The sequence below is a fragment of the Pinus tabuliformis genome, chromosome 3_2 (genome assembly GCF_031772625.1).
Source record: "Pinus tabuliformis cultivar Carrire ecotype Pingquan chromosome 3_2, CPIR1, whole genome shotgun sequence".
NCBI lineage: Eukaryota > Viridiplantae > Streptophyta > Pinopsida > Pinales > Pinaceae > Pinus > Pinus tabuliformis.
In genome coordinates this window covers 1,120,592,144-1,120,615,014 of record NC_142302.1, presented here as the reverse complement: position 1 = coordinate 1,120,615,014, position 22,871 = coordinate 1,120,592,144, and the positions used below count along the sequence as shown (strand labels likewise).

The following is a 22,871-nucleotide window of genomic DNA, read 5'->3' as shown; positions in this document are numbered from 1 at the left end:
TTTAATTTGGGTTTTCGTTGGAATTTAGTTTATTTTATTTTATGAGTATTTGAATGAATTTTAGTTAGAATAAAAAATTAAAAATATTTGAATAATTTATTTATTTTTAAACTATGGAAATAGATTAATACCATAAAAACTTAGGGAATACGAAATCTTCAAAATTAATAATGGTAATTCAAATCTCAAAAATTTCCACTCTACTTTATTAAAATAATGTCAAAGTTTCCATTATTTTTTAAACGAAAATATTTAATAACTTCATTGAAGTTTGATACATGGAGCATTGATAATAAAATTGTGGTCGTTGACATTGTTTGATATTTGATCACTTCACTAATTTCAATAAATGATTTGATTCCTCACAGCGATGCATGTGAGATGATGAATGGAGTTTAAATTTTTAAACACCTTTGAATTTATAGGGTTTTGTTGGATTTGGTAATGCATCTTTATGTCGTTCTCGGCATGTGAGATATGAATGGAGCAGGATTTGTTGGGATTGGCCATTAAAATAAGAGATATAATAGAAAAAAAGGGAAGTTGCGAGGCAGCGAGTCCCTGCATGAAGTTAACATTTAAGGTCTAGGGCTAAAGATCTACTAGTTCTGCCAATCCTGTATAGTGAGTCCCTCCGAAGCCTAAGTAAAGGTACAGGTCTCTCAGCCAACCAGGAAGATAAAACAAGTAAAGCCTGGACCAAGTTAAATACAGATTACAAAATTCAAAAGTTGGCGTATGCATGTGCAATAGATCACAGCGTTTGCACTCCCCTTTATGTTCAGTACTGCTGTGTCCTGATGCAACCTGTGTTGAGCTGTTTGTATCAAGGGCATACGCAACTTGTGTTGAGCTGGGCTCCAATAAGCTTTTTTGCAAGATACCCATTCTTAGCTTGATGCATCTACACTACTGGGCTGTGTACCTGCATATAGTGTAGTGGAACAAAATTCAAAAGTTGGCGTATGCATCTGCAATTGATCGGTAAACTGACAGTTAGGAAGAAGCATGCTGCTATTCTCAACCTTACATAGGTTAAGCTTAGTTAGCTTCATTAAAACACTTTCGAAAAGGTAATGTGGCTATGTAAGCTATGAAAAGGGCCATTGGTTCATATGCTCTTGCTTCTCCTGCTTTTTTGTCGAATCAATTAATTAACTACTAAGTCTCAAGGAACAGATGCAAGTGTAACAAGGGTACTTTTCAGAAAACATATAGAAATATTTCTTCTTCTTCAATAAATGTCAAGGCTGAAGTACCAGTTTCGGTAACGTATATAGGGGGGTTGCTATATCGGTGTTTTGATAAGACCTGTAAGTAGAGACTGCGTCAACTTCTTCTGAAACTCAGACAACAGGCAATCATAAATGTCAAAATAGTAAACAAGAAAGAGTGTAAGACTGTAGAACAGATCAATGAAATAGGGATCAAACACGAGCTCCTCCAAATAAACTCGAGTTGTTTCATTAACTATGGCCTGCAATATTACATGATATATTACTGGAAAGGGTCATCCACAAGCCTATTGTGCCAACTCAGGAGATGTTGCAACATCTATTGAAGTTTTGGGCTTGCACTAGTTTCAGTAATACATAAATCGAGGGATTTCAAAACAATGCACCAGTTTATGTTGCTAGCCCAAAATCACACAATTGCAATAGAAATAGTCACATGAGCACTATATACCAAAGATCTGAACATTATTGAATAACTAACTTGCATAGAATCATCATCAATTCAAGACACGAGTAACATGAAAACCGTCTTGAAGCTTACATTTGACCTTGAAAATAAGCATTTCTTATGACAGACTGTAACATGTGAAGAATACAAGACAAGCACGAATGCTAACAATTAGGACATTAGACCGGCATCCGAGCAGAGACGATAGAAGCATAAAAAATGCGAGTTGCACCACCATGGCAGACCCAAATGCATATTTGAAGCATCTGTCGTACACCTGTAACAGAGAAGGAAGCGGGGAAATAAGAAAATGCATAAAATAATGCAAAAATAGGCTTGAGATTCAGAATTACTTGTTGTAGTTTCATATGCTCTTCGTTAGAGATGTTATTGTTTTCTTGGTTTCTTTTTTCTTTGTCTTTCGACTTTTACGATGTCAATAATCAGAAGGGCCATGAGAACAAGTGCTAAGAGAAACAATGCCGCGAGTTGAGTAAGTTGGCTTATGCTAATGGATTCCATGTTATGTGAAGCGGGGAGATGTATGTGAATATCCAGGTGCAGAAGAGGCCAATTTATAAAAAAGTTCAACGTGTTTGTAAGCTGGTTTTAAGTGTGAATGGAGCTAAAATACTTGAAGCTCGGATGGAGCAGGCCAGTATTTAATGGTCGGCATAAAATGAAAAGCTTACGTTAAGTGATCAATCGGTGCAATTAAGTGATCGATATGACATGGGGAGCAAATGGCATATGGAATGATGTATGTGGCGGCAGAAGTAAATGCGAAATTAGGTGATGTATCTGACATCGGGCAATCTTGGTGGTAGATTGGGTCGAAGCTATTCTAATAAACAATTGGCTAGACAGGAGATCTATGTCAATATCTAGGTGCAGAAATAAGTACATATACGGATTGATTTGGAATGGAGCTGAAATACTTGAAGATCAGATTGGAGCAGGCCAGTATTTAATGATGGGCATAAAACGAAAACCTTACGTTAAGTGACCAATCGGTGCAATTAGGTGATCGATCTGACATGGGGAGCAAATAGCATATGGAATGATGGATGTGGCGGCAGTAGTAAATGCGAAATTAGGTGGCTGTGGCCAGTGTGCCCACAAGAAGAGCATCTTAACCAGCCAAATTTCTTGAAGATAGCCCCTTTGAGCCTATTGCGGTAGATTAAATATGTTGCTGTTATAGAAGACAGTAAGGCAAAACATATGCCACAACTGTCTGAGACATTGTTATCATACAATTGAGTCGTACTTGAATGTTATGTGTCCTATAGGCTTTCTTGAACATTATACAAAACATCCTTCTGTATAATTTTATATCAAACTTTTGGATTGACTAAGCAAATAGGACTAGACAATATCGGTCAACACTAAATGTGGAACCATAATAGACAATGATTAACAGGTGAGGCTAGGTTTATGTTACCCTATTACCATTGACCTGTTGCTAGTAGTGATTTACGTATGAGAGTTGTGATCGAATATAGGAAACCCAGTAATATGCAACAACAGCAATGGTCTAAGCAATGGGAATAACACTAATCTAATGCTTATCTGACTAATCAAGTATGGATATCACATTACTCACCACTCTTTATCCCGAATCAATAGAGATCATAGGTGGTATAGAAGCTGTGTTTGAATCAACCAAGCTCATGTATGTGCCTTATTTGCATGATATCACAACCTCTAAGCTCATATTGATGAGTAACAAGCCAATGTGTTTCATAGCTCAATGGGTATAGGTATGTCTAACACTCACTATGTTTATCTCCATAATGGAGCTGAATACCAACCTTATAAAGCTCTAAGCTAATATGGAAACATAGAATGTATCTATACAGCAGCATATAGGATATAGACCTTTAATGCGTACCTGAAAAAGTGCACAACATATATGTGTGCATCCTATGTTGTACAAAGGCCTAGGGTTACACAGACAGTAGGCAAAATAAGACGTTGTTGCAACCTGAAACATGTATGTTTTAATGGCCAGAGGTCCGTTTCACAACTTTTTAAACGTTGCCTTCGCTTCTATAAATGAAATGGGAATAGCTTCTTTCAATGGAATGAGAAGTGACTCAATCAATTAGGCCTTTAATGCATACCTGACAAACTGTACAGAAGCTCGTGTGCATCGTACGTTAAGCAGAGGATAGGGTTGAATCCATGTGGAGAGACAGTTGCAACTTCAGCTCATGTTTATTGGCAAGCAATATTTCAATAGTTCCAAGTCTATTGAGCCATAAATAAATTGGAGCAATACTTCCAAGTCTATTGAACCTATATTAAAGAAATTAAAGCAATATATGGGCACTGTTGAATCGAAACAGTATCCAACCATAAACATATAACATATATTATCCCGCGTATTAATAGCTCAATAACCTGGTAAATAAGCCTGGTCATGTTTATTCACTCAGCTAAACGGCATTGAAGGGAGGTGGTATATTGGAAAGCAATTTAAATTCAAATCTTGCAATGGGTGTATCACCTGCAGCAATATTGAATGTTGGATAGCCGTAAGCATAGATACATAGATATGAGTAATTAAGGTTGTTAATTAGTTATGGTAAGATAGAGGACCATACTTTAACAGGTCGCCTGAATTCATCAAAAATATTTGTTGGTGGAGTTTTCACTGATCCCACAATGTCCAGTGAACCAACAATCTGGTTTAGTATCAAAAAGTGCCAGGTGATTCGCTAGTATCTAAATTAATAGGAATGTATGTTTAAGCCAATATGGTGGTATTTGATAAAAAGCAGTCAGCATAGTCATTCAGATCAAACAGTAGTAAAAAAAATGTTTCAAGTGGATATTAAGTCAATTCAACTGATACAAGAGTCCAAAATATTAGTATCCTGCTTCATTTTCATTGAGTTGCCAATAGTTAAAACAACATTTTCCAGTTGCAGGATCAGATCAATCTCTATTTTTACCTAGAACAAAATGAATAATAGAGAGATGACTGATCCCTGATCAATGCATTGACATCTAATCAGTCCAAAGAGCAAGGAGATCCCCCTCCTAGATAGGAGGTCCACTTGAGAGTTCTGTTCCTTGAAGATGTGGCAGAAAGAAATCGAATTGAATCATTCTTTATAGCTTGGATTTGCAAGAGCCAGTGGGATAGTGAGGGGACAGTTTCACTGCAAAGAAAAACAAGAGAGTTTTTTGTAAGACTCAAATTCACATGTTATTAAAATAATTGAAAATTTGCAGTTCCTTACTGAAATTATTCACTCAATTGTCAATACGATGCAAAGCTGTAACAAAATACACCATCCATTAGATGTGTTATTAGTCCAGTCAAATCAGAACTTTCAGGTTTACAAAGAAAATGAGATATTGTTTTGCTTACGGTAGAAAGAGTGAAATCTTATGACGAAGAGAGCTGCAGGAGGTAATGTTGTGTTATTCATTTTAGCAACCTGTTCAATCCATCAATGAATAAAACAATCAAACATTCTATGTAGGCATGAAATGAAGTGATATGTTGGCTTATTTTCTGAAAGTATATTACCAGGTACATGTACTCATCGTGACCCCATGACATAAGAACGTTGTCCAGCCCACATTTTTCAGAGTACACCCCGTTTTTGGTGTTGTATTTTGGGTTGTCAAAATCTGGATTGTCCTTGAAAAACTACACACAACAATATGAAAGACCTTTTAATCATTGGTAATTACAAGAAATTTGCAATGGACCAAGAACAATGTTTTTCAGAAAAATACCAAGTTGCAAAATGAACAGAGAAGCTAGATATACATTACCTCGTGGTGAACAATGGTTTCACTGAAAGGGCATCCCAAAGGAAAAGTGTCACCTGTATAAATTCAAATATGCAAGTTTTTTTTATTAGACATGATTAACAACCAATCCAGTCCATTGCCCAGAACAATCCAGCATCTGCGAATTATAACTAAAATATCATTCAGGACTCTTTAGGAAGCTAAATGCATGAGAGATGTAAATGATGGATACATTCCATTTCATTTTACAGTGGGTAATGTTCACTGAGCTCTCACCTACAACTGCCCATTGAGGCTCCCCTCCAAAGTTAGGATGCAGTAGTACCTTGCCCAGATCTGCATGCATTTTTCTCAATCACAATTTCATCTATAACTCAATCACAACTCAACTAGAAGTATAATCCTATGACATATACTGAAATAGATTATTGTTGAACTAATCTCAGTTGGTTTGCTGCACAAGTTAGTATTCAAAGAGTTAGATGGGGTGCAACTCATACCATGGATGAGGCCAGTCAAATGAAGCCAATCTTCATTTGGGTAATCTTTACGAATAGCCTCTGCTGTTTGTAGGAGGTGTTCTATTTGAGGTTTTGATGATGAGGATATAGTATAAGAAAGGAAATATTTTGCTGTGCACCACAACATCTTAGATGGAATAATTAGGGTGACCCAGCACCACCAGTCTTGAGTCTCGCAAAAATTTTCTGTTTTAAGGGGATTCTGCACAGCTAGGTCTTTCATGTATCTCAGATAGCAACATAAAACTAGCCTAGCAAAGCGTAACATTTTTCCCTATGCAGTTAAGTTATATGGTTAGTATCTCACCAGCTTCTTGCAAACTACATTCCAAACTTCAAACTGCATGCACTACAAACCAGAGTTCAATGGATATGCATGCCCTGCATACTGAGGACAAAGAAATGGTGTGGGGATACCCTCTGCATTTGGCTATACGAAGAACAAAAGGAGAATCAGACTGAGAAACAGAAGCATACCTGAGAGAGAGAGTCGAAACAGGGGAATTAGAAAACAACTCTTCCCAAGTGCTAGCTTTTGAGTTTGAAGAAAGATCCTGACTAAAGGATCTTATATGACTTTTTGATTCTGACAGAGGAGGATCTGATGTAACTACATCTTATAATAACCCTGGACAGTGTTATGACCTTCTAAGCTTAAGTCTGAAACTCTTTTACTAATGATTTGAATTGGCCATGATAAAAAGACGAGAAGAAAATTAACTAGCTAGGACAAGGTTAAAGTGGATACCGATTGCGCATGAATTGCTTTTCTGACATAGGGATTATTTGCCCAAATGCTCGAAAGAGAATATTTGTCCTGTTTTGCAGTATGAACCATTCTGTTAGTAGAATGTGTTAGAAAAGATCAAGTATAACAACTGCAATTATGAAAAAAGTAGAATGTATTAGAAAAGATCAATTATAACAACTGCAATTATGAAAAAGGGGATGAAATGTGTAACTTTACACAAAAGCATATCAACGTTACAATAAGGAAATAAGTCGACCTTAAGGTTCAAGGTTGGGTACTTAATACCAGCTGCATTTTCTGTCATAGACAATATACAACACATATGAACGAAACCCTCCTCTTTTATTGCATATGTCAGTTGTCAAAAGCCTAAAGTAATAACCCTGGACAGTGTTATGACCTTCTAAGCTTAAGTCTGAAACTCTTTTACTAATGATTTGAATTGGCCATGATAAAAAGACGAGAAGAAAATTAACTAGCTAGGACAAGGTTAAAGTGGATACCGATTGCGCATGAATTGCTTTTCTGACATAGGGATTATTTGCCCAAATGTCCAAAAGTAAATATTTGTCCTGTTTTACAGTATGAAAGTCGAATACCAATAGTTAAATTTACAAAATCAAAATCCAAAACCTCTATTCTCCTCCGCCAGAAAACAAACCAAAGAAATGTGAATTTAATAATTTTCCTTTTCAAATCCTAGTTGTTCAGTTGGAAGGCCTTATATATTGAGATATACAACACATATGAAGGAAACCCTCGTCTTTTATTGCATATGTCAGTTGTCAAAAGCCTAAAAGAAAATAGTCGATACAAATTTGCTATACTGCAAATAAAACTGGTTTCAAATACGTAGCGTGTATTGCAATTTACCACAGCAGGGCATGGCCTATCCTGGTAACCAAGTTGTAGATGAACTGTCAGACATCCGTCCTCAGAGGATTTTGTAAAACAACCATGACTAGAGATTCTGCTCGTTGACCCAAGAAACTGATCAAATATTTCTAATTTTTCGTACCTCTTGGTTAGAATTCTTGATCGACTACCTAGGCTATGTGTGTAACAAACCGGATCAAGAATATTGCCTCTGTTGGTTCCGTTCAAAACCTGTTTTTCAAAATGCCAAATCAGGACTAATTTTCCAAGGAATAATGTAATGTCCTGAATTTAGCAAAGGAGACTCGAGTGGACTACAAGCATTACCTCCCACACTTCTAATATCTTCGATTGACAAGAAGCATTGGTGGAATACGAATAGCTACCATTGCAAGTCTCCTTTACTGCCTGCAGCAACAAGTATGGAGAAGTTCTATATTCAACACCTGTTGAAATGCCAACTGATTTAAATTCTCTAAACATAACAGTAAACAACTCGTAAAATAATACCATATTAGACTAGTAGTCAAATGGCATCCTTAGAACTACCATCCTTGTATGAAGAATACAAAAATTGTGCCTATGATTCTATGGTATCTTATTTTGTTGTTGCAGGGTACACACCTGGTATAATTCATCTGAAATAAGTCCCTTTCGATGTGCAAAAGGCACCTGTGTGCTGTCAAATGCTTCATCTGTAATTCCATTTCCAACCAGATAACCCTGAAAAAGTAGCCATGCAAGAAGCCAGACAATGAGAAAACGTAACGTAGTTTCTAGTCATCAACATATTTTGGAGAGGCCTGAATGAAGGCTATGAATTTCAATTAGATTAGCAAAGAGTTTTGACCTTAAGGTTCAAGGTTGGGTACTTAATACCAGCTGCATTTTCTGTCATAGACAATATACAACACATATGAAGGAAACCCTCCTCTTTTATTGCATATGTCAGTTGTCAAAAGCCTAAAAGAAAATAGTCGATACAAATTTGCTATACTACAAATAAAACTGGTTTCAAATACGTAGGGTGTATTGCAATTTACCACAGCAGGGCAAGGCACCTGTGTGCTGTCAAATGCTTCATCTGTAATTCCATTTCCAACCAGATAACCCTGAAAAACTAGCCATGCAAGAAGTCAGACAATGAGAAAACGTAACGTAGTTTCTAGACATCAACATATTTTGGAGAGGCCTGAATGAAGGCTATGAATTTCAATTAGATTAGCAAAGAGACTGGACGTGGTAATAAACAGGCTAGTAATAAAAAGAAAAAACGAATAATTAAAAGTTATATAAAAAATTATTAAATAAAATAATATGACAATTAGAATATATAAATATATAAAAGTCGCCACAGCTGGACCGCTGGACTTCATGCTACCGCATGGATACCAAGTGTCGCGTTACCTGCACAATTCATGCAGTGAATGAATGGCTTCTGTGCGCAGCGGGTGAACCACTTTCTGTGTGCAGTGGGTGAACCACTTGAGTTAATGGCTTATTTGAATGGCTTCGTGCAGTTAATGACTTGGGAGTAGGTAGGTGATGTTGTGAACGGCTTATATGTGAAGTGAGTGAACAACTTCTTTGAATGGCTTAAGTGAATGGCTTTCTTTGCGCTGTTAGACAACAAATTCTATGCCTTCAGAGAAGAGCAGAGAGATCCAGGACTCTCTAATGGAAACTGTTTAAGATTAAACATCCTATTGACATGAGGTAAGATTGATATTGACAACTTGACATTTGACCGCATAAAATATGGTGTTATTGTGCAGGGATTTCTTAACTACATGAAGATCTTGCCGTCAAAGAGGAGGGACTTCTTAACTACATGAAGATCTTGCAATCCTAACAATCCACCATGATATCAGTGTCGTCATCAAGCCTTCTAGGTAAGTTTTTCATATGCCCTTTATTCCTAGCAAGATCTATTTCAAAAGCAGCAAGCAGCTCCACTAATATGAAATCCTGTTTGAAAGAAGGTGAATATACAGGGCTCCGCTACCAGATCTAGTTCTTCTAGCAGGTGAAAAAGTAACTAAAGTAAAGGGGTAGTTCATAGAGGCTGCCATACCTGAAAGCAACTCTCATGAGCTAGACAGAAAGCTACTACCAGAGCTAGCCCACAAAAGGAATAAGGTACTAAGAATTGCTCAGTAGGTAGGGCTTTGCCTGGAGGTTTCTATTCATAAGCTTCAATCAATTCATTCCCATTTTTTTGCCTAGCAACCATAATCTTTGACGAAGAAACATACAAGAAGGCACTTCTTTCATCAACAGATCAAGTTCCGATCAAGAGAAAGCTCCGCTACTGCTGGCATATTATCATCATTCTTAGGCGCAGTTGGAATGAAATATACAAGATCAAAAGAACCACCATATCACCGCAAGATGGGAGCAGTCCGTCCGTTGGAGAACCTCCCCCAACCAAACATATAGCAAGCAATCTAGCAAGCGCCGAGGGTCCTGCTCAACCTCAAAGCAATTGTTGCCGTCCACTGCTGCAGTTCCACCACCTTACCCCGAACCACCTTATACTAACAACTGTTGAACCATGGCATGCACCAGCTGCCAATGCACAACCTTGTAACAGGGAACACCAAACCTTACCAAACCTTACCAAACCTTAGCATACCCCTATAGATAATACGAATCGAATTAATGTTAACATTAAAACGAGACTGTTGACGGTTACCGATAATGCACTGGGAGTAAAAGCAATTTAAGCTATGCTCGAGCCTCTTCCGCCTCGGGAAGAGGCCAAATAAGACGGCAAAGCCTCAGGTGCAAATGAAACTTAGGTTAGCTTGGCACATCCTCGCACAGGGCATTTCCAAACCTTATGATAATCACTGAATAACAGCGGGCATCGACTAAGAACTAATGCTATATCCGTCGCGAACGATTACTATAGTCCCTGCCAAATGCCAGATGGCAGGGACTAAAAAGAGAAAAAGGATAAAGATAAATATGAAATTATTTTAAAGTTTAAGAAATAATATTTATTTTATTATTTTGAAATTGAATTTGTAACCAAATTTTTAATCATTAAATTCATTCATATTTTTATTAAAAAATATACCCATATTGTTATATTTACCATTAAAAATTTAAATTCTGAAATCACATATATAATATTTATGGATTATGGTAAGTAACGAGATTCAACATATTTGATTGTAGTTTTTGGAAGAATAAATATTTTCCTGAGATAATGGTAAATTGATTTCCATGATTATTTTAGTAAATTTTTTTAATTAATTTTTTTATTATATTTTATTTTAGTGTGGGGTTAATAATATGATTATTATTTTTATGTTTATAGATATGTTTATTATGAAATAAAATTTTCAAAATTTTAATTTAATTATGATTGTAGATATTTAATTTAGTAGTAGTATTTATATGAAAAGTTGATATTTATTTTCAAAGTAGTTATGTATTTTTTGTTTTTTAATTAAATTGATAAATTGAATTATGGTTTTTTAGACATGTGGTATTTTTTTTTTTCCGAAGAAAAAAGCAGTAACTTTTATTAATAAGATAATGAAAAGTTACATCATAAGCACAGATAAACGCCACAAAGGCTCGGATGCTTTCGCACCCCCCACAACGTTAGAAGACTAACGTGCACAAAGAAAAAGGAAGAAGAAAAGAGAGAAAGAGAGAAGAAAAAAGGTAGAAAAACTGAAAGTCTCACGCTTCAAGTCTTTCTCCCTTTTTTCTTTTCGACCTTACGCCACTCTCCTTGAGTGGGCTCGGTCGGTACTATGACTATCTGAGTTTCTGTATTCGGAGGTCCAGCTTCTTTGTCTGAGTCTGAAGAATCAGATTGATGTTGTCGTTTGATGCCTCCCAAAGCTGGATCCTCTCTTGTCATCTCTGTCTGGTTGTTTAGGGTGGTTTCCTTCTGACACTCCATTTCTGGGGATACCTCAGTCTTCTCTGCAGGAATCTCTTCCACCTCGGCTTCTGATTCTTCTTCCTCTGAATCTGGGGATGAAAATTTCCATCCTTTCTTCTGTTTCCCTTTCTGTTTCTTTTTATTGTTTAACTTCTTGGCGTCTGGACATGTGCTTTGTAGGTGGCCTGTCTGTCTACAAAGCCTGCATCTGAAAGCAGTGTTTTCATAATCCAGTACTTGCAGCCAATTTTGTTGTTTGTAGATCAGCCTTATATTTTCCGGCAACCCTTTGCTTAAATCTACCTCCACGCAGATATGTGCGTAGGTATAGATCCTTTCATCAATCCTATCCATGTCTGTTTTGATATATTTCCCTATGCTGTTCCCAATGCTTTCCAGGACTTGTTCATTCCAAAAATGCAGTGGAAGATTGAATAATCTAACCCATACCGGCATTTTGGTTACGGTCATTTTGTTTGGATCAAAATCTGGAAACCATGGGGTCATAAACAGCCCCGATGTGCCCCAGAACCACGACCCAGAACTGATGATTGTATCTCTGACTTCCTTGGATGTGAATCTTACTATAAAAAATCCCTTTGAGCATAGATGAATATCGCATTCCATGGTCCAGCTGGTGAAAATCCAATGGAATAGGTCCAGTGGCTTGGGCCAAAAGCTGTTGAAACGGCATATAAGGGCTTGTGTTTCATAGGACCTAACGTAATCGTCGAGCCCTGGTGCATCTAAATTTAAAACTGGGGTTGTCTCTGACTGATCTACAATGTAAGGCCTGGGTATATTCCCGCCTTGGTCTGAAGAGGACCCTGTGTCTCTGCTGCCCTGGAGGATATTTTTGTAGGATAGCCCTCCCTTGGGTTGGTGCTGGGGAGCAGGTTTTTTACCCCTGTCTCCCCCTAAGGAGCCTGGCTGTCCCTGAGACGGAACCCCTCCTCTCAATCTAAAATTTAGAGAAATGGTTGATCCTGGTCCGATCTCATAGCTATCCAACGTCCTATTATCCTGGAGAGACCACCTTCCATAGACATGTGGTATTAATAAGTCATGATATTCTAATAAAATCTATTTACAAATTAAAAATCTCCACTAAAATGGTTAAGAATCTTGCTCCATAATTTTAATTATATAATTATTCATTGTTTTAATTAAATTGATAAATTAAATTATGGTTGTTTAGACATGTAGTATTAATAAGCCATGATATTCTAATAAATTCTATTTACAAAATAAAAATCTCCACTAAAATAATTAAGAATATTGTTCCTTAATTTTAATTATATAATAATTCCTTTTAATAATAATAATTTAAACTAAATTATAATTTAGTTATTTGTTCTAAACAATTTTTTTCTAATTTTACTAATATAACATGTATTATATAATAAATCTTTTAATGTTTATATCTTGTAGTAAATATTTTAATATAACTATTTACTAAATATTTAATTTATATGGCTATAACAATTATATTTTATTTTTATTCATCATACATTATTGTAAATATTTATATTTATATAAATATCAATATAATTACTATCGCTTTAAAGATAAATATCAGGAAAAAACAATGCCCACTAATGCAATAGGAGAAATGGGCTTCAAAAGATTAAGTATTTTAATATAACTATTTACTAATATTTAATTTATATGACTATAACAATAATATTTTATTTTTACTCATCATGCATATTGTAGAAATTTTGAATAATTTAACACATATTCAATGGAGATTATCCTGATCATGTACTATTGCGGAATACATACACAATACATAAGCTCCTCTACGTTGATCATCAATTTAGCAGCATCAATAACAATAAAACATCAAGAGCATTCACACATTAACACAGTATGTAACCCGGGGAAGGCTTACAGCTGAAAACCCCACACTATCTGTATATTAATGATTGAGAACATGTAACATTACAAAGTACAAGGCTTATCACAAGCAATCCAGTACCAGCTCCACCTGTTACACACAATACAGCTCAAATCTGATCTCCAAATCTATTCCACTGCTTGCCTGCCTCCACTGCTCAATATCTGCTCAAGAATGAATGAGAATGGTTTAAACAAACTCGTATTTACCTCCAAAGAATCACTCGCACTGGGAAAGACGTGAGAAGAGGCTATAATACTGCGCATATACTGGGCAATACTCATTGGCATACTCAATCCCTTGATTGTGCAAATCCTCATGCACAATTATAGTCACAACTGATAGCAATCTGATCCTCTAACACCTGTCCCTGCTGAACTGAACATGCACTGACATGCAACTGAGTTAACTGATGTATTCTATAGTTGCATTATGAGTTAATAATTAGTTTAACAACTCATCATTAATCTATTTGCAGTTAGACTAATTACAACTAGTTTAACCAAGTCAAACTGAACACAACTCCATCAACTCCACAATCAACTCCACCAAACTCAACTGATTGAGTTCTAACTGAAGTCATGCATGCAACAACTCAACTGACCCACAAAGAAAGCGTACTTCCTTCTAACAGCTGCATGTGCCACATCTGTAGTTCAAACTGAAGTGCTCCAAGAGAATAAGATCAAGTTTATAGTCCAAATATTATTATGAGACAATAATATTTGACTTTTCTATTTTTGACTGCCAGTCTAAAAATAGACTTTGTTCACTCCTGCTGTGATCACTCCTACTGTGATCATCCCTGCTGTGATCCAAAAATAAAACTTGCGCCATAATTTGCCTGCGGGCCCACTTAGTGAAGGCGACTCTTTTCACTAAGCTCCATCATCTTGTTGCAATCTCAACACTCTCTCTCAACAAGATATGGATTATCAGCAACCACTATCCTGCCTCGGTGGTATTCGAATTTGCTCCTGGTGAGAGCCTTCGTCAGAATATCAGCATCCTGATCCTCCGTTGGAATGTACGAAAGCAACATGATCATCCATTGCACACAATCTCTGATATGATGGTACCCGATGTCAATATGCTTAGATCTATCATGAAATACAGGATTAGCCGAGAGTTTAATGCAACTCTGGTTATCACAGTAAATCACAGTAGGATCCAAATGAGAACCGAACAAACCAACCAAAATCTTCCTCATCCATATAGACTCGCATGCAGCCAAACTTGTTGCCATATACTCGGCCTCTGCTGAACTGAGTGCCACGGATCTCTGCTTCCTGTTGTACCAAGAAACTGCTGTCGATCCAATACTGAAGACCCCTCCTGATGTGCTCTTTCTGTCCGTTGGGCTCCCTGCCCAATCTGCATCCATGAAGCCACATAGCTTCACCTCATCCTCCTATCTATACCACAATCCATATCCCGATGTGCCTCTCAAATAACGCAATACATGCTTGCCCGCCTTCTAGAAGAGCTTGGTAGGCTTAACCATAGCTTGTGAAAGCTGGTTAACTGCATAGCATATATCGGGTCGTGTATTGACCAAATACATCAGCGACCCCACCAACTGTCGATAAACAGTGGCATCCACTTCTTCTCCCGAAGTGGCATCCTCCTTCCTCCAACCTCCAGGAAGAGGAGTATCAACAGGCTTGTAGTCATGCATGTTGAACTTCTCCAGTATCTCCCGAGAATACTTGCCTTGAGAAAGAAACAGTCCACCACTGTGCTGCCATATTTCCAATCCTAGGAAATAGTGAAGGAGGCCCAAGTCCTTCATATCAAACTCCTTAGCAAGATCATCCTTGCATTAAAGTATCAACAGCTCATCACCCGTTAAAATCAAATCATCAACATACAGTACAATGATAAGCAACTTACCCTCCACCACAATCTGGTATAGGTTAGGATCCGCCTCGCTCTTGGAGAATCCAAGTCCTTTGAAATAACTGTCTATCCGTGTGTACCAAGCACGTGGTGCTTGCTTCAACCCATACAACGCTCTCTTGAGCCTACACACATGTGACTCGCTGCTGAAGACCTCAAAGCCTTCGGGCTACTCAATGTACACCTCCTCCTCAATGACTTCGTTGAGGAACGCAGTCTTCACATCCATCTGATGAATGTGCCATCCCATCTGCGCTGAGAGAGCAAGAATCGTCCGTATGGAAGAATACCTTGCGACAGGTGCAAAGGTCTCCTCATAATCGATCCCCTCTATATGTGAAAAGCCTCGGGCAACAAATCTTGCCTTGTACTTCTCCACACTCCCGTCAGCTACCTGCTTAACTTTGTAGATCCATCTCGAACCCACCACTGATTTCCCTTCCGGTCTAGGAACAATCTCCCATGCATTGTTTCTGACAATAGAATCATACTCTTCCACCATGGCGTCTACCCATGCGGGATCCTCCACAGCTTCCTCGAAAGAGGATGGCTCAGTCACAACACACTTGCTCATAAGAGCCATGTATCCAGTGTACCAATCAGGTGACTGTCTCTGCCTGCGTTGGGTTGTAGGTGGTCCTACAACTTTCTCTGCATCTTGAGCCAGTCGCTCAGCTTCTGTCAAGCGCTTTCGCCCTCTGATGGTTGGCGCTGCATGAGTGGTCTCTTCCACTCCATGAACCTCGTCCTGTGGCTGATCCACGTCCTGAAGCTCATCCTTAGGAACTAATAGCTCCTCATCTGCATGCAAGTGTAGCTCCCTCTCAAGCGAACACTTCATGGCTTTCTCCTCCTGAAATTTTATATCCCGTCGCACAACAGTTTTACCACTGTCTGGCAAATACACACGATAGTTGTGGGGCGTATCAGTGTACCCCACAAATATCCCAACCTCTGCGGTCGGCTCCAACTTCTCCCTGGCATCCTTCGTCACATGCATGTAAACGTTAGCACCAAAAATCCTCAAATGAGAAAGATCAAGCTTCTTACCAGAATAAGCCTCCTCGGGTGTACTCATGCCAAGTATCCTATGAGGACAACGGTTCTGCACATAAACTGCTATATTGCATGCTTCCGCCCACAAGTGAAGGGGTAGGCCCTGATCATGCAACATTGCCCGTGCAACACCCACAATCGTTCTGTTCTTCCGCTCAGCTACCCCGTTCTGCTGTGGGTTATGGGGAGCTATGAGCTCTCTTCGAATCCCTTCTGCCTTGCAGAAATCCTTGAACTCGTCCAAGATGTATTCACCACCATTATCGCTCCTAAGAGCCTTCACCTTTTTCCCCGACTCCTTCTCGACCAGTGCTTTGAATTCACAGAACTTTGAATATGTCTCGCTCTTCTTCTGCATGAAGAAGATCCAGCACTTACGAGAGAAATCATCAACAAAAATCACATAATACCTGTGTTTTGTTATCGAAGAAACTGAGAAAGGTTCACACACATCTGTGTGAATTCTCTCAAGAATCGTCGTGGCGCGACTATCCTTCTCGTGAAAGGTGGCTTTCACAAACTTCCCCAAAGTACACCCCTTGCACTGATTTGACTGCACAAGAGTGCCTTTAGGAAGCCCTGTAGTGATCTGCTGCAGTATCTTCAAGGCTCCATGGTGAAGGTGACCCAATCTCCTGTGCCACAACTCGCCATCATCTCGGCTCACCAATCCTTCTGCCTTTCCTGCCATTGCTGCGCATCCATCTACATGCAACTGATAAAGGTTCCTCACTCGAACCCCTACCTTCCGGGTCTCACAAGTTGTCTTGCTGCGCAGGAAAGCTTTTCCCTTGCTGAAAACAACATCACACCCCTTGTCTTCTAACATTGTCACAGAGATAAAGATTATTCTTCAATCCTGGAACATGCACGACTTCCTTCAATACGAAGGGTTTACCAGACTCCCTCTCAAAGGAAATGGTTTCGATACCGGTCGCACTATATCTACCATCATCGCCCATCTCGATGTGCACTCCAAGATCTTTGTCTTCCAGATCAGAAAACAAATCTCTATCTCCCATGTGAAAAGACGCACCACTGTCCAAGAACCACACCGATCCCATCACACTTGAAACCAAGCATGCGATCAATGAAAAATCAAGCTCAAACTGCGAGGCTAGAGCCTCTCCTGCTGTAGATCCAGCAGCCTGCTTGCTCTTCTTCTTCTGCGGACAATTAGTGGCATAGTGTCCGTGTTGGTGACAATGAAAACACTTCACCTTGGACATGTCCTGCTTCTTGCCTTTCGCACCAGACTGAGAAGCTTTCTTGCTCTTCCCTTTCTTTGCTTTGGCAGCCAAAGCGCAATTTTCTTCATCAGCTCCCTTTGATGAAGATCCGTCCCTGGTACTCTGCCTGATCTCCTCCTGCACAAGATCTGACCACAGTCTTTCCCATCCTGGCAATTTCTCCCGACCATTGACAGAGTCTTGATAGGAATGCCAACTCTTCAAAAGACCAAGGACAGCCAAGCTCACCAAGTCCTCATTATCGACAGTAACCCCCACACTTCCCAACGCATCTCAATACTGAGTGAACTTCGTGAGATACTTGGGCATACTGTCACCCTTCTCACATTTGATGTTTCTGAGTTTATCTTTGAGCGCCAACTTCCTCTAATCGCTCTTGCTTTGGAATATATCTGTTAAAGCCTTCCACATCAGATATGGAGAAGTCTTTCCATGCAGGCTGGACACAATGTGATCCTTCACGCCCTCCAACAGAATCCTTCGACATTTTGTGGTCTTCTTTTGCCAAGCATCAGCTTGAGTAGCATCAGTAGGCTTTGGGACATCCGTCTCTATGAACTCCTTCAGCCTGTTATCATCCAATACTGCCTCCATCATGTCCTTCCATGCAATATAGTTTGAGCTGCCCTCAAGAGCATACTCCAATTGCAATCCGTTGAAAGACATTGTTGCGTTGCCACCAAGAAAACACTGCTGCAAATTCGAATTACACCAGCTCCAAACGCAACCGCCTCGGATCTAAGATTCGTGAGAACACAATATTTCTCGTACAGAGATTGACTGTATGGGCATTCACCGGATATCTCACCTTCCAAAGGAAGGATGAATCCAGAGGCTACCTGGCCCGATTACAGACTCTACCTGAAGAAATAGAATGTAAACACTTCCTGAATAGTAGATCTGATGATCGACAGCTTCGATACCATGTAGAAATTTTGAATAATTTAACACATATTCAATGGAGATTATCCTGATCATGTACTATTGCGGAATACATACACAATACATAAGCTCCTCTACGTTGATCATCAATTTAGCAACATCAATAACAATAAAACATCAAGAGCATTCACACATTAACACAGTATGTAACCCGGGGAAGGCTTACAGCTGAAAACCCCACACTATCTGTATATTAATGATTGAGAACATGTAACATTACAAAGTACAATGCTTATCACAAGCAATCCAGTACCAACTCCACCTGTTACACACAATACAGCTCAGATCTGATCTCCAAATCTATTCCACTACTTGCCTGCCTCCACTGCTCAATATCTGCTCAAGAATGAATGAGAATGGTTTAACCAAACTCGTATTTACCTCCAAAGAATCACTCACACTAGGAAAGACGTGAGAAGAGGCTATAATACTGGGCATATACCAGGCAATACTCATTGGCATACTCAATCCCTTGATTTTGCAAATCCTCATGCACAACTATAGTCAGAACTGATAGCAATCTGATCCTCTAACACCTGTCCCTGCTGAACTGAACATGCACTGACATGTAACTGAGTTAACTGATGTATTCTATAGTTGCATTATGAGTTAATAATTAGTTTAACAAATCATCATTAGTCTATTTGCAGTTAGACTAATTACAACTAGTTTAAACAAGTCAAACTGAACACAACTCCATCAACTCCACAATCAACTCCACCAAACTCAACTGATTGAGTTCTAACTGAAGTCATGCATGCAACAACTCAACTAACCCACAAAGAAAGCGTACTTCCTTCTGACAGCTGCATGTTCCACATTTGTAGCTCAAACTGAAGTGCGCCAAGAGAATAAGATCAAGTTTATAGTCCAAATATTATTATGAGACAATAATATTTGACTTTTCTATTTTTGACAGCCAGTTTAAAAATAGACTTTGATCACTCCTGCTGTGATCACTCCTACTGTGATCATCCCTGTTGTGGTCACTCCTGCTGTGATCATCCCTACTGTGAGCCAAAAATAGAACTTGCGCCATAATTTGCCTGCGGGCCCACTTAGTGAAGGCGACTCTTTTCACTAAGCTCCATCATCTTGTTGCAATCTCAACACATATTGTAAATATTTACATTTATATAAATATCAATGTGATTACTATCACTTTGAAGATAAATGTCAAGAAAGAACAATGCCCACTGATGCTAAATGCCCCTAATAAAAGATTCTAAGTACATTGATGTGTGGTTTGACAATAAGTACACTTGGGCGTAACCCAAGAGAACGAAGTTCAAATCTTATTGAATACACTGACCCGCTGTGGTGGTAGGTAAAGGAGCAAATTAAAACTAACAATTACCAAGTCCATGGGTTAAAAAAATAAAAAATAAAAAATTCCAACCATGGCTACTATGGCAATGCACTTGATTCTGCCTACACTAAGACAACAGCCCATGATCTCACTAACCACTCGTTGTCTTACGTCGTCAAATTGGTTAACGAAGGCAATAGACAAAGTGAGGGAAGAATATATGCAATCTCGGCTTGATTTGGCGGAGTTGAAAGGGCGTCCTCTTACCCCATTAGATGGTTCTTCCATCGTTTAGACGTTTCCAAAGTTATGCCTTCCAAAGCAAAGTAGGATTTTCGGTGGGGAAAAGTATCTCTATCAATTTCTGGGATACTTTTGAAATTAGTAATCAAAATAAATTCAGTGATTTAACAGTGGATAATTTTGGTGGGAAAATGTTGGTTTTTAGTGGAATTTTTAAAAAAATTGGGTTATAGTTATTAAGTTATGGAATTTGTAATGGAGTTGTTTATAATTATTTTTTGGAGTTTTTGGTGTTGGAATTAGGTAGAAAAATTTGAGGTGAAATCTTGATTTGTATTATTTAAAATAATTTTTTCACTGTATATATGGATTCAGCAACATTAAAAACCCCTAAGGTACTGCTCTTCTGCAATCAATCTCGTGATTTCAATGAATTCCAGTTGGATTTTAAAGCAATTAAACCGGAAATCCACCGGAAAAGATTCCAAAAAGTCGCACTAAAGACAACATTAAAAACCACTAGGGCACTTCTATTGTGCAAGGTTTACCCATCAATCTTGTGATTTCAATGAATTCCGGCCAGATTTTAGAGAAATTAAACTTGAAAAATATACTGGAAATCCACCTGTTTTAGAAATTTTTGATGATGTTAATTTTATTTCTAATTTAAAAATTCAAATTATAATTATTACATTATAAAATTTAGAGTAATTTAAAAGTTTTTGATATTCCCAATGATAAACAAAGCCCACCAAACTTTATGAAGCACTCGGAAGCAATCGTAGGTTCCTGTTTGTTTGCCTTTTTCTGTAAGCAATATCCGCAACTCTTCAAGTGATACAGCTTGTGGGAGTTTAATGTTTGATGGCGGAGTTTGTGAGAGTTTAATGTTTGATGGTGGAAATTAAAAGGATTCGAGCTAGTTTAATGTTTGACTATATAAATTAAAAGAGAGAATGGTAATTAAATGTGGGTTTAGTTTGCTCTTTTAATTCTGTATGAGGGTTTAATTTTTTTCCTATGTATTAAATAAAGATAAATGATAATAAAAAAAATTTGATAGGTTAATTATTAGTATTAATATTAACTAATTACTAACAGTAAATTAATTAATTAATTAATTTTTCTTTAACACCCCAGGTTATATGGTTTAATAACTTTATTTAAAATTTATATTCTTTAGTATTGACAATGTCTAAACATTGTTTTTGAAACTATAAAATAATTACTCTCAATTATTTGGTGAAGATATATCTTAGTTGATCTTTAAATCTATAAAATTGAATAGAAATATTACCATTGTGTTGATGGCATTAGATGCCACCAACAATTAGGGGGTCTCCCCGATGTGAAGTCCCAATTAGAGCTCACATTGATAGGGATAAGAGCCCCATCCTATATGTAGGTGTGAATTTAACATCTCCTCATTTAACAACTAGGAGTGAAAACCAACATGACATCTCCTCGTTTGACAACAAGGAGCGAAAATCAACATGACATCTCCTCATTTGAAAATGAAGAGTGAAAGCCAACATGATGGTAGTCGCACCTACATACAGGATGGGGCTCTTACATGAGATATTGCACTTTAATTGCATCCATCAACCTTTTGATGTTGTTCCTTTGATATGGCTAACTAGTTCCCACACACACAATGGGGCTTTTACATGAGATATTGCGCTTTAATTGCATCCATCAACCTTTTGATGTTGTTCCTTTGATATCGCTAACTAGTTCCTAAAACTTGCATGGAACCATCTTTCCATCTTGCAACTTCTTTGAGAAACCCTAGCTCCCTCCATATGGTCAAATTTCTCACTCCCTTCCTTCTACAGGCAAGAAACACACATCGGTCATACATATTTACAAATAAAGAATGATATTAAAACAAAATAAATTGACTAAAAATATGATATTAAAACAAAATAAATTGACTAAAAGAAAGATATGAATTTGGACCCCTTTGCAGTTTTTTTTTTGCCATAGTGTTGTTAAAGCATGTGGCCTCTTCAGGTTTTTTCCCAAGCTTCAAAATGTTCGCAAAAAATCCTGAAAGAACTACCAACATCTACCTTTGTTCAAACATTAATGGCAGTGTTTTCATTTCAATTTAAGCATCCTCAACTAGCCTTTGCAAATCACATTGGGAAGGATCTTGTTCTCATATTTATAGAGTCATTTCCTTGGACATAAATAATGTATTTCAACCCCTGATTATTCCTAATAAGTGGACTTGAATTTGAAATGATCTAAGAGGTACTCCATCAAATGGTGTTTTATCCAAAATACCAAAACTCTGCCATGATAAATAAGGATTCTAGAGTAAGGCCCAAAATTCTAAATCATTTTGTAACGTTGATGGTGACATGTTTTTTCTTGCTTACAATATCCATTAGTAATCGAGCCATAACAAAATCGGTTAGGCATCAATTAACAAGCATTTCTTGTGTTAGATTGTTGGCTTCCTGCAATCTTCCTCCTTTTCTTAACCCAGGTAGATAATTAAACCTGGAAAATAATCTCGCTTCCTTGCCTCAATCATCTCCTTTGTTTAACAAAGACCATCGATAATTGCACTGGCCTCCTCATACTCTGCGAATAGCTTGTCCACTTTTCCTGCCATATTGTAGAATACCTTGTGGGAATTTTGCTCCTCTTCCCAACAAGATTCTTCATTGGCCATGTTTCTTCTTCGTTGTGCACATCCTGCTTCAGGATCAAAGGACTGAAGTGTTCTTTCTCCTTTTCACAAATTGTTTTGGG

At 38.0% G+C, this 22,871-nt stretch overlaps 2 protein-coding genes across 2 annotated transcripts; both read right to left on the bottom strand.

Annotated features, from left to right (window-relative positions):
- Positions 1–4,613: 4,613 nt before the first annotated feature.
- On the bottom strand, positions 4,614–6,201 carry LOC149184603 (inositol oxygenase 1-like). Its single transcript, XM_089415394.1, has 6 exons — positions 5,958–6,201; positions 5,734–5,793; positions 5,479–5,531; positions 5,228–5,350; positions 5,066–5,135; positions 4,614–4,853 (listed from the first exon to the last, which is right to left on the bottom strand). Exons 1-6 carry the CDS (start codon positions 6,199–6,201, stop codon positions 4,804–4,806), a joined length of 600 nt encoding a protein of 199 aa, XP_089271520.1. The 3' UTR covers positions 4,614–4,803.
- A 1,166-nt stretch (positions 6,202–7,367) lies between these two features.
- LOC149184602 (serine carboxypeptidase 1-like) lies at positions 7,368–8,554 on the bottom strand. The gene is made up of 4 exons (XM_089418950.1): positions 8,456–8,554; positions 8,230–8,328; positions 7,933–8,013; positions 7,368–7,836 (listed from the first exon to the last, which is right to left on the bottom strand). Exons 1-4 carry the CDS (start codon positions 8,519–8,521, stop codon positions 7,429–7,431), a joined length of 654 nt encoding a protein of 217 aa, XP_089275076.1. The 5' UTR covers positions 8,522–8,554; the 3' UTR covers positions 7,368–7,428.
- Between the last annotated feature and the right edge of the window lie 14,317 nt (positions 8,555–22,871).

Excerpts from the sequence above, each read along its gene's own strand:
- LOC149184603 (XM_089415394.1), bottom strand. The coding sequence starts at position 6,201 with ATGAAAGACCTAGCTGTGCAGAATCCCCTTAAAACAGAAAATTTTTGC. Across the intron at positions 5,351-5,478 it reads AAACCATTGTTCACCACGAG|TTTTTCAAGGACAATCCAGA; the intron begins GTAATGTATATC and ends TGTTGTGTGTAG. Across the intron at positions 4,854-5,065 it reads AAGATTTCACTCTTTCTACC|TGAAACTGTCCCCTCACTAT; the intron begins GTAAGCAAAACA and ends TTTTCTTTGCAG.
- LOC149184602 (XM_089418950.1), bottom strand. The coding sequence starts at position 8,521 with ATGTGTTGTATATTGTCTATGACAGAAAATGCAGCTGGTATTAAGTAC. Across the intron at positions 8,329-8,455 it reads ACCCAACCTTGAACCTTAAG|GGTTATCTGGTTGGAAATGG; the intron begins GTCAAAACTCTT and ends CTACTTTTTCAG. Across the intron at positions 8,014-8,229 it reads TTTCAGATGAATTATACCAG|GCAGTAAAGGAGACTTGCAA; the intron begins GTGTGTACCCTG and ends TTGTTGCTGCAG.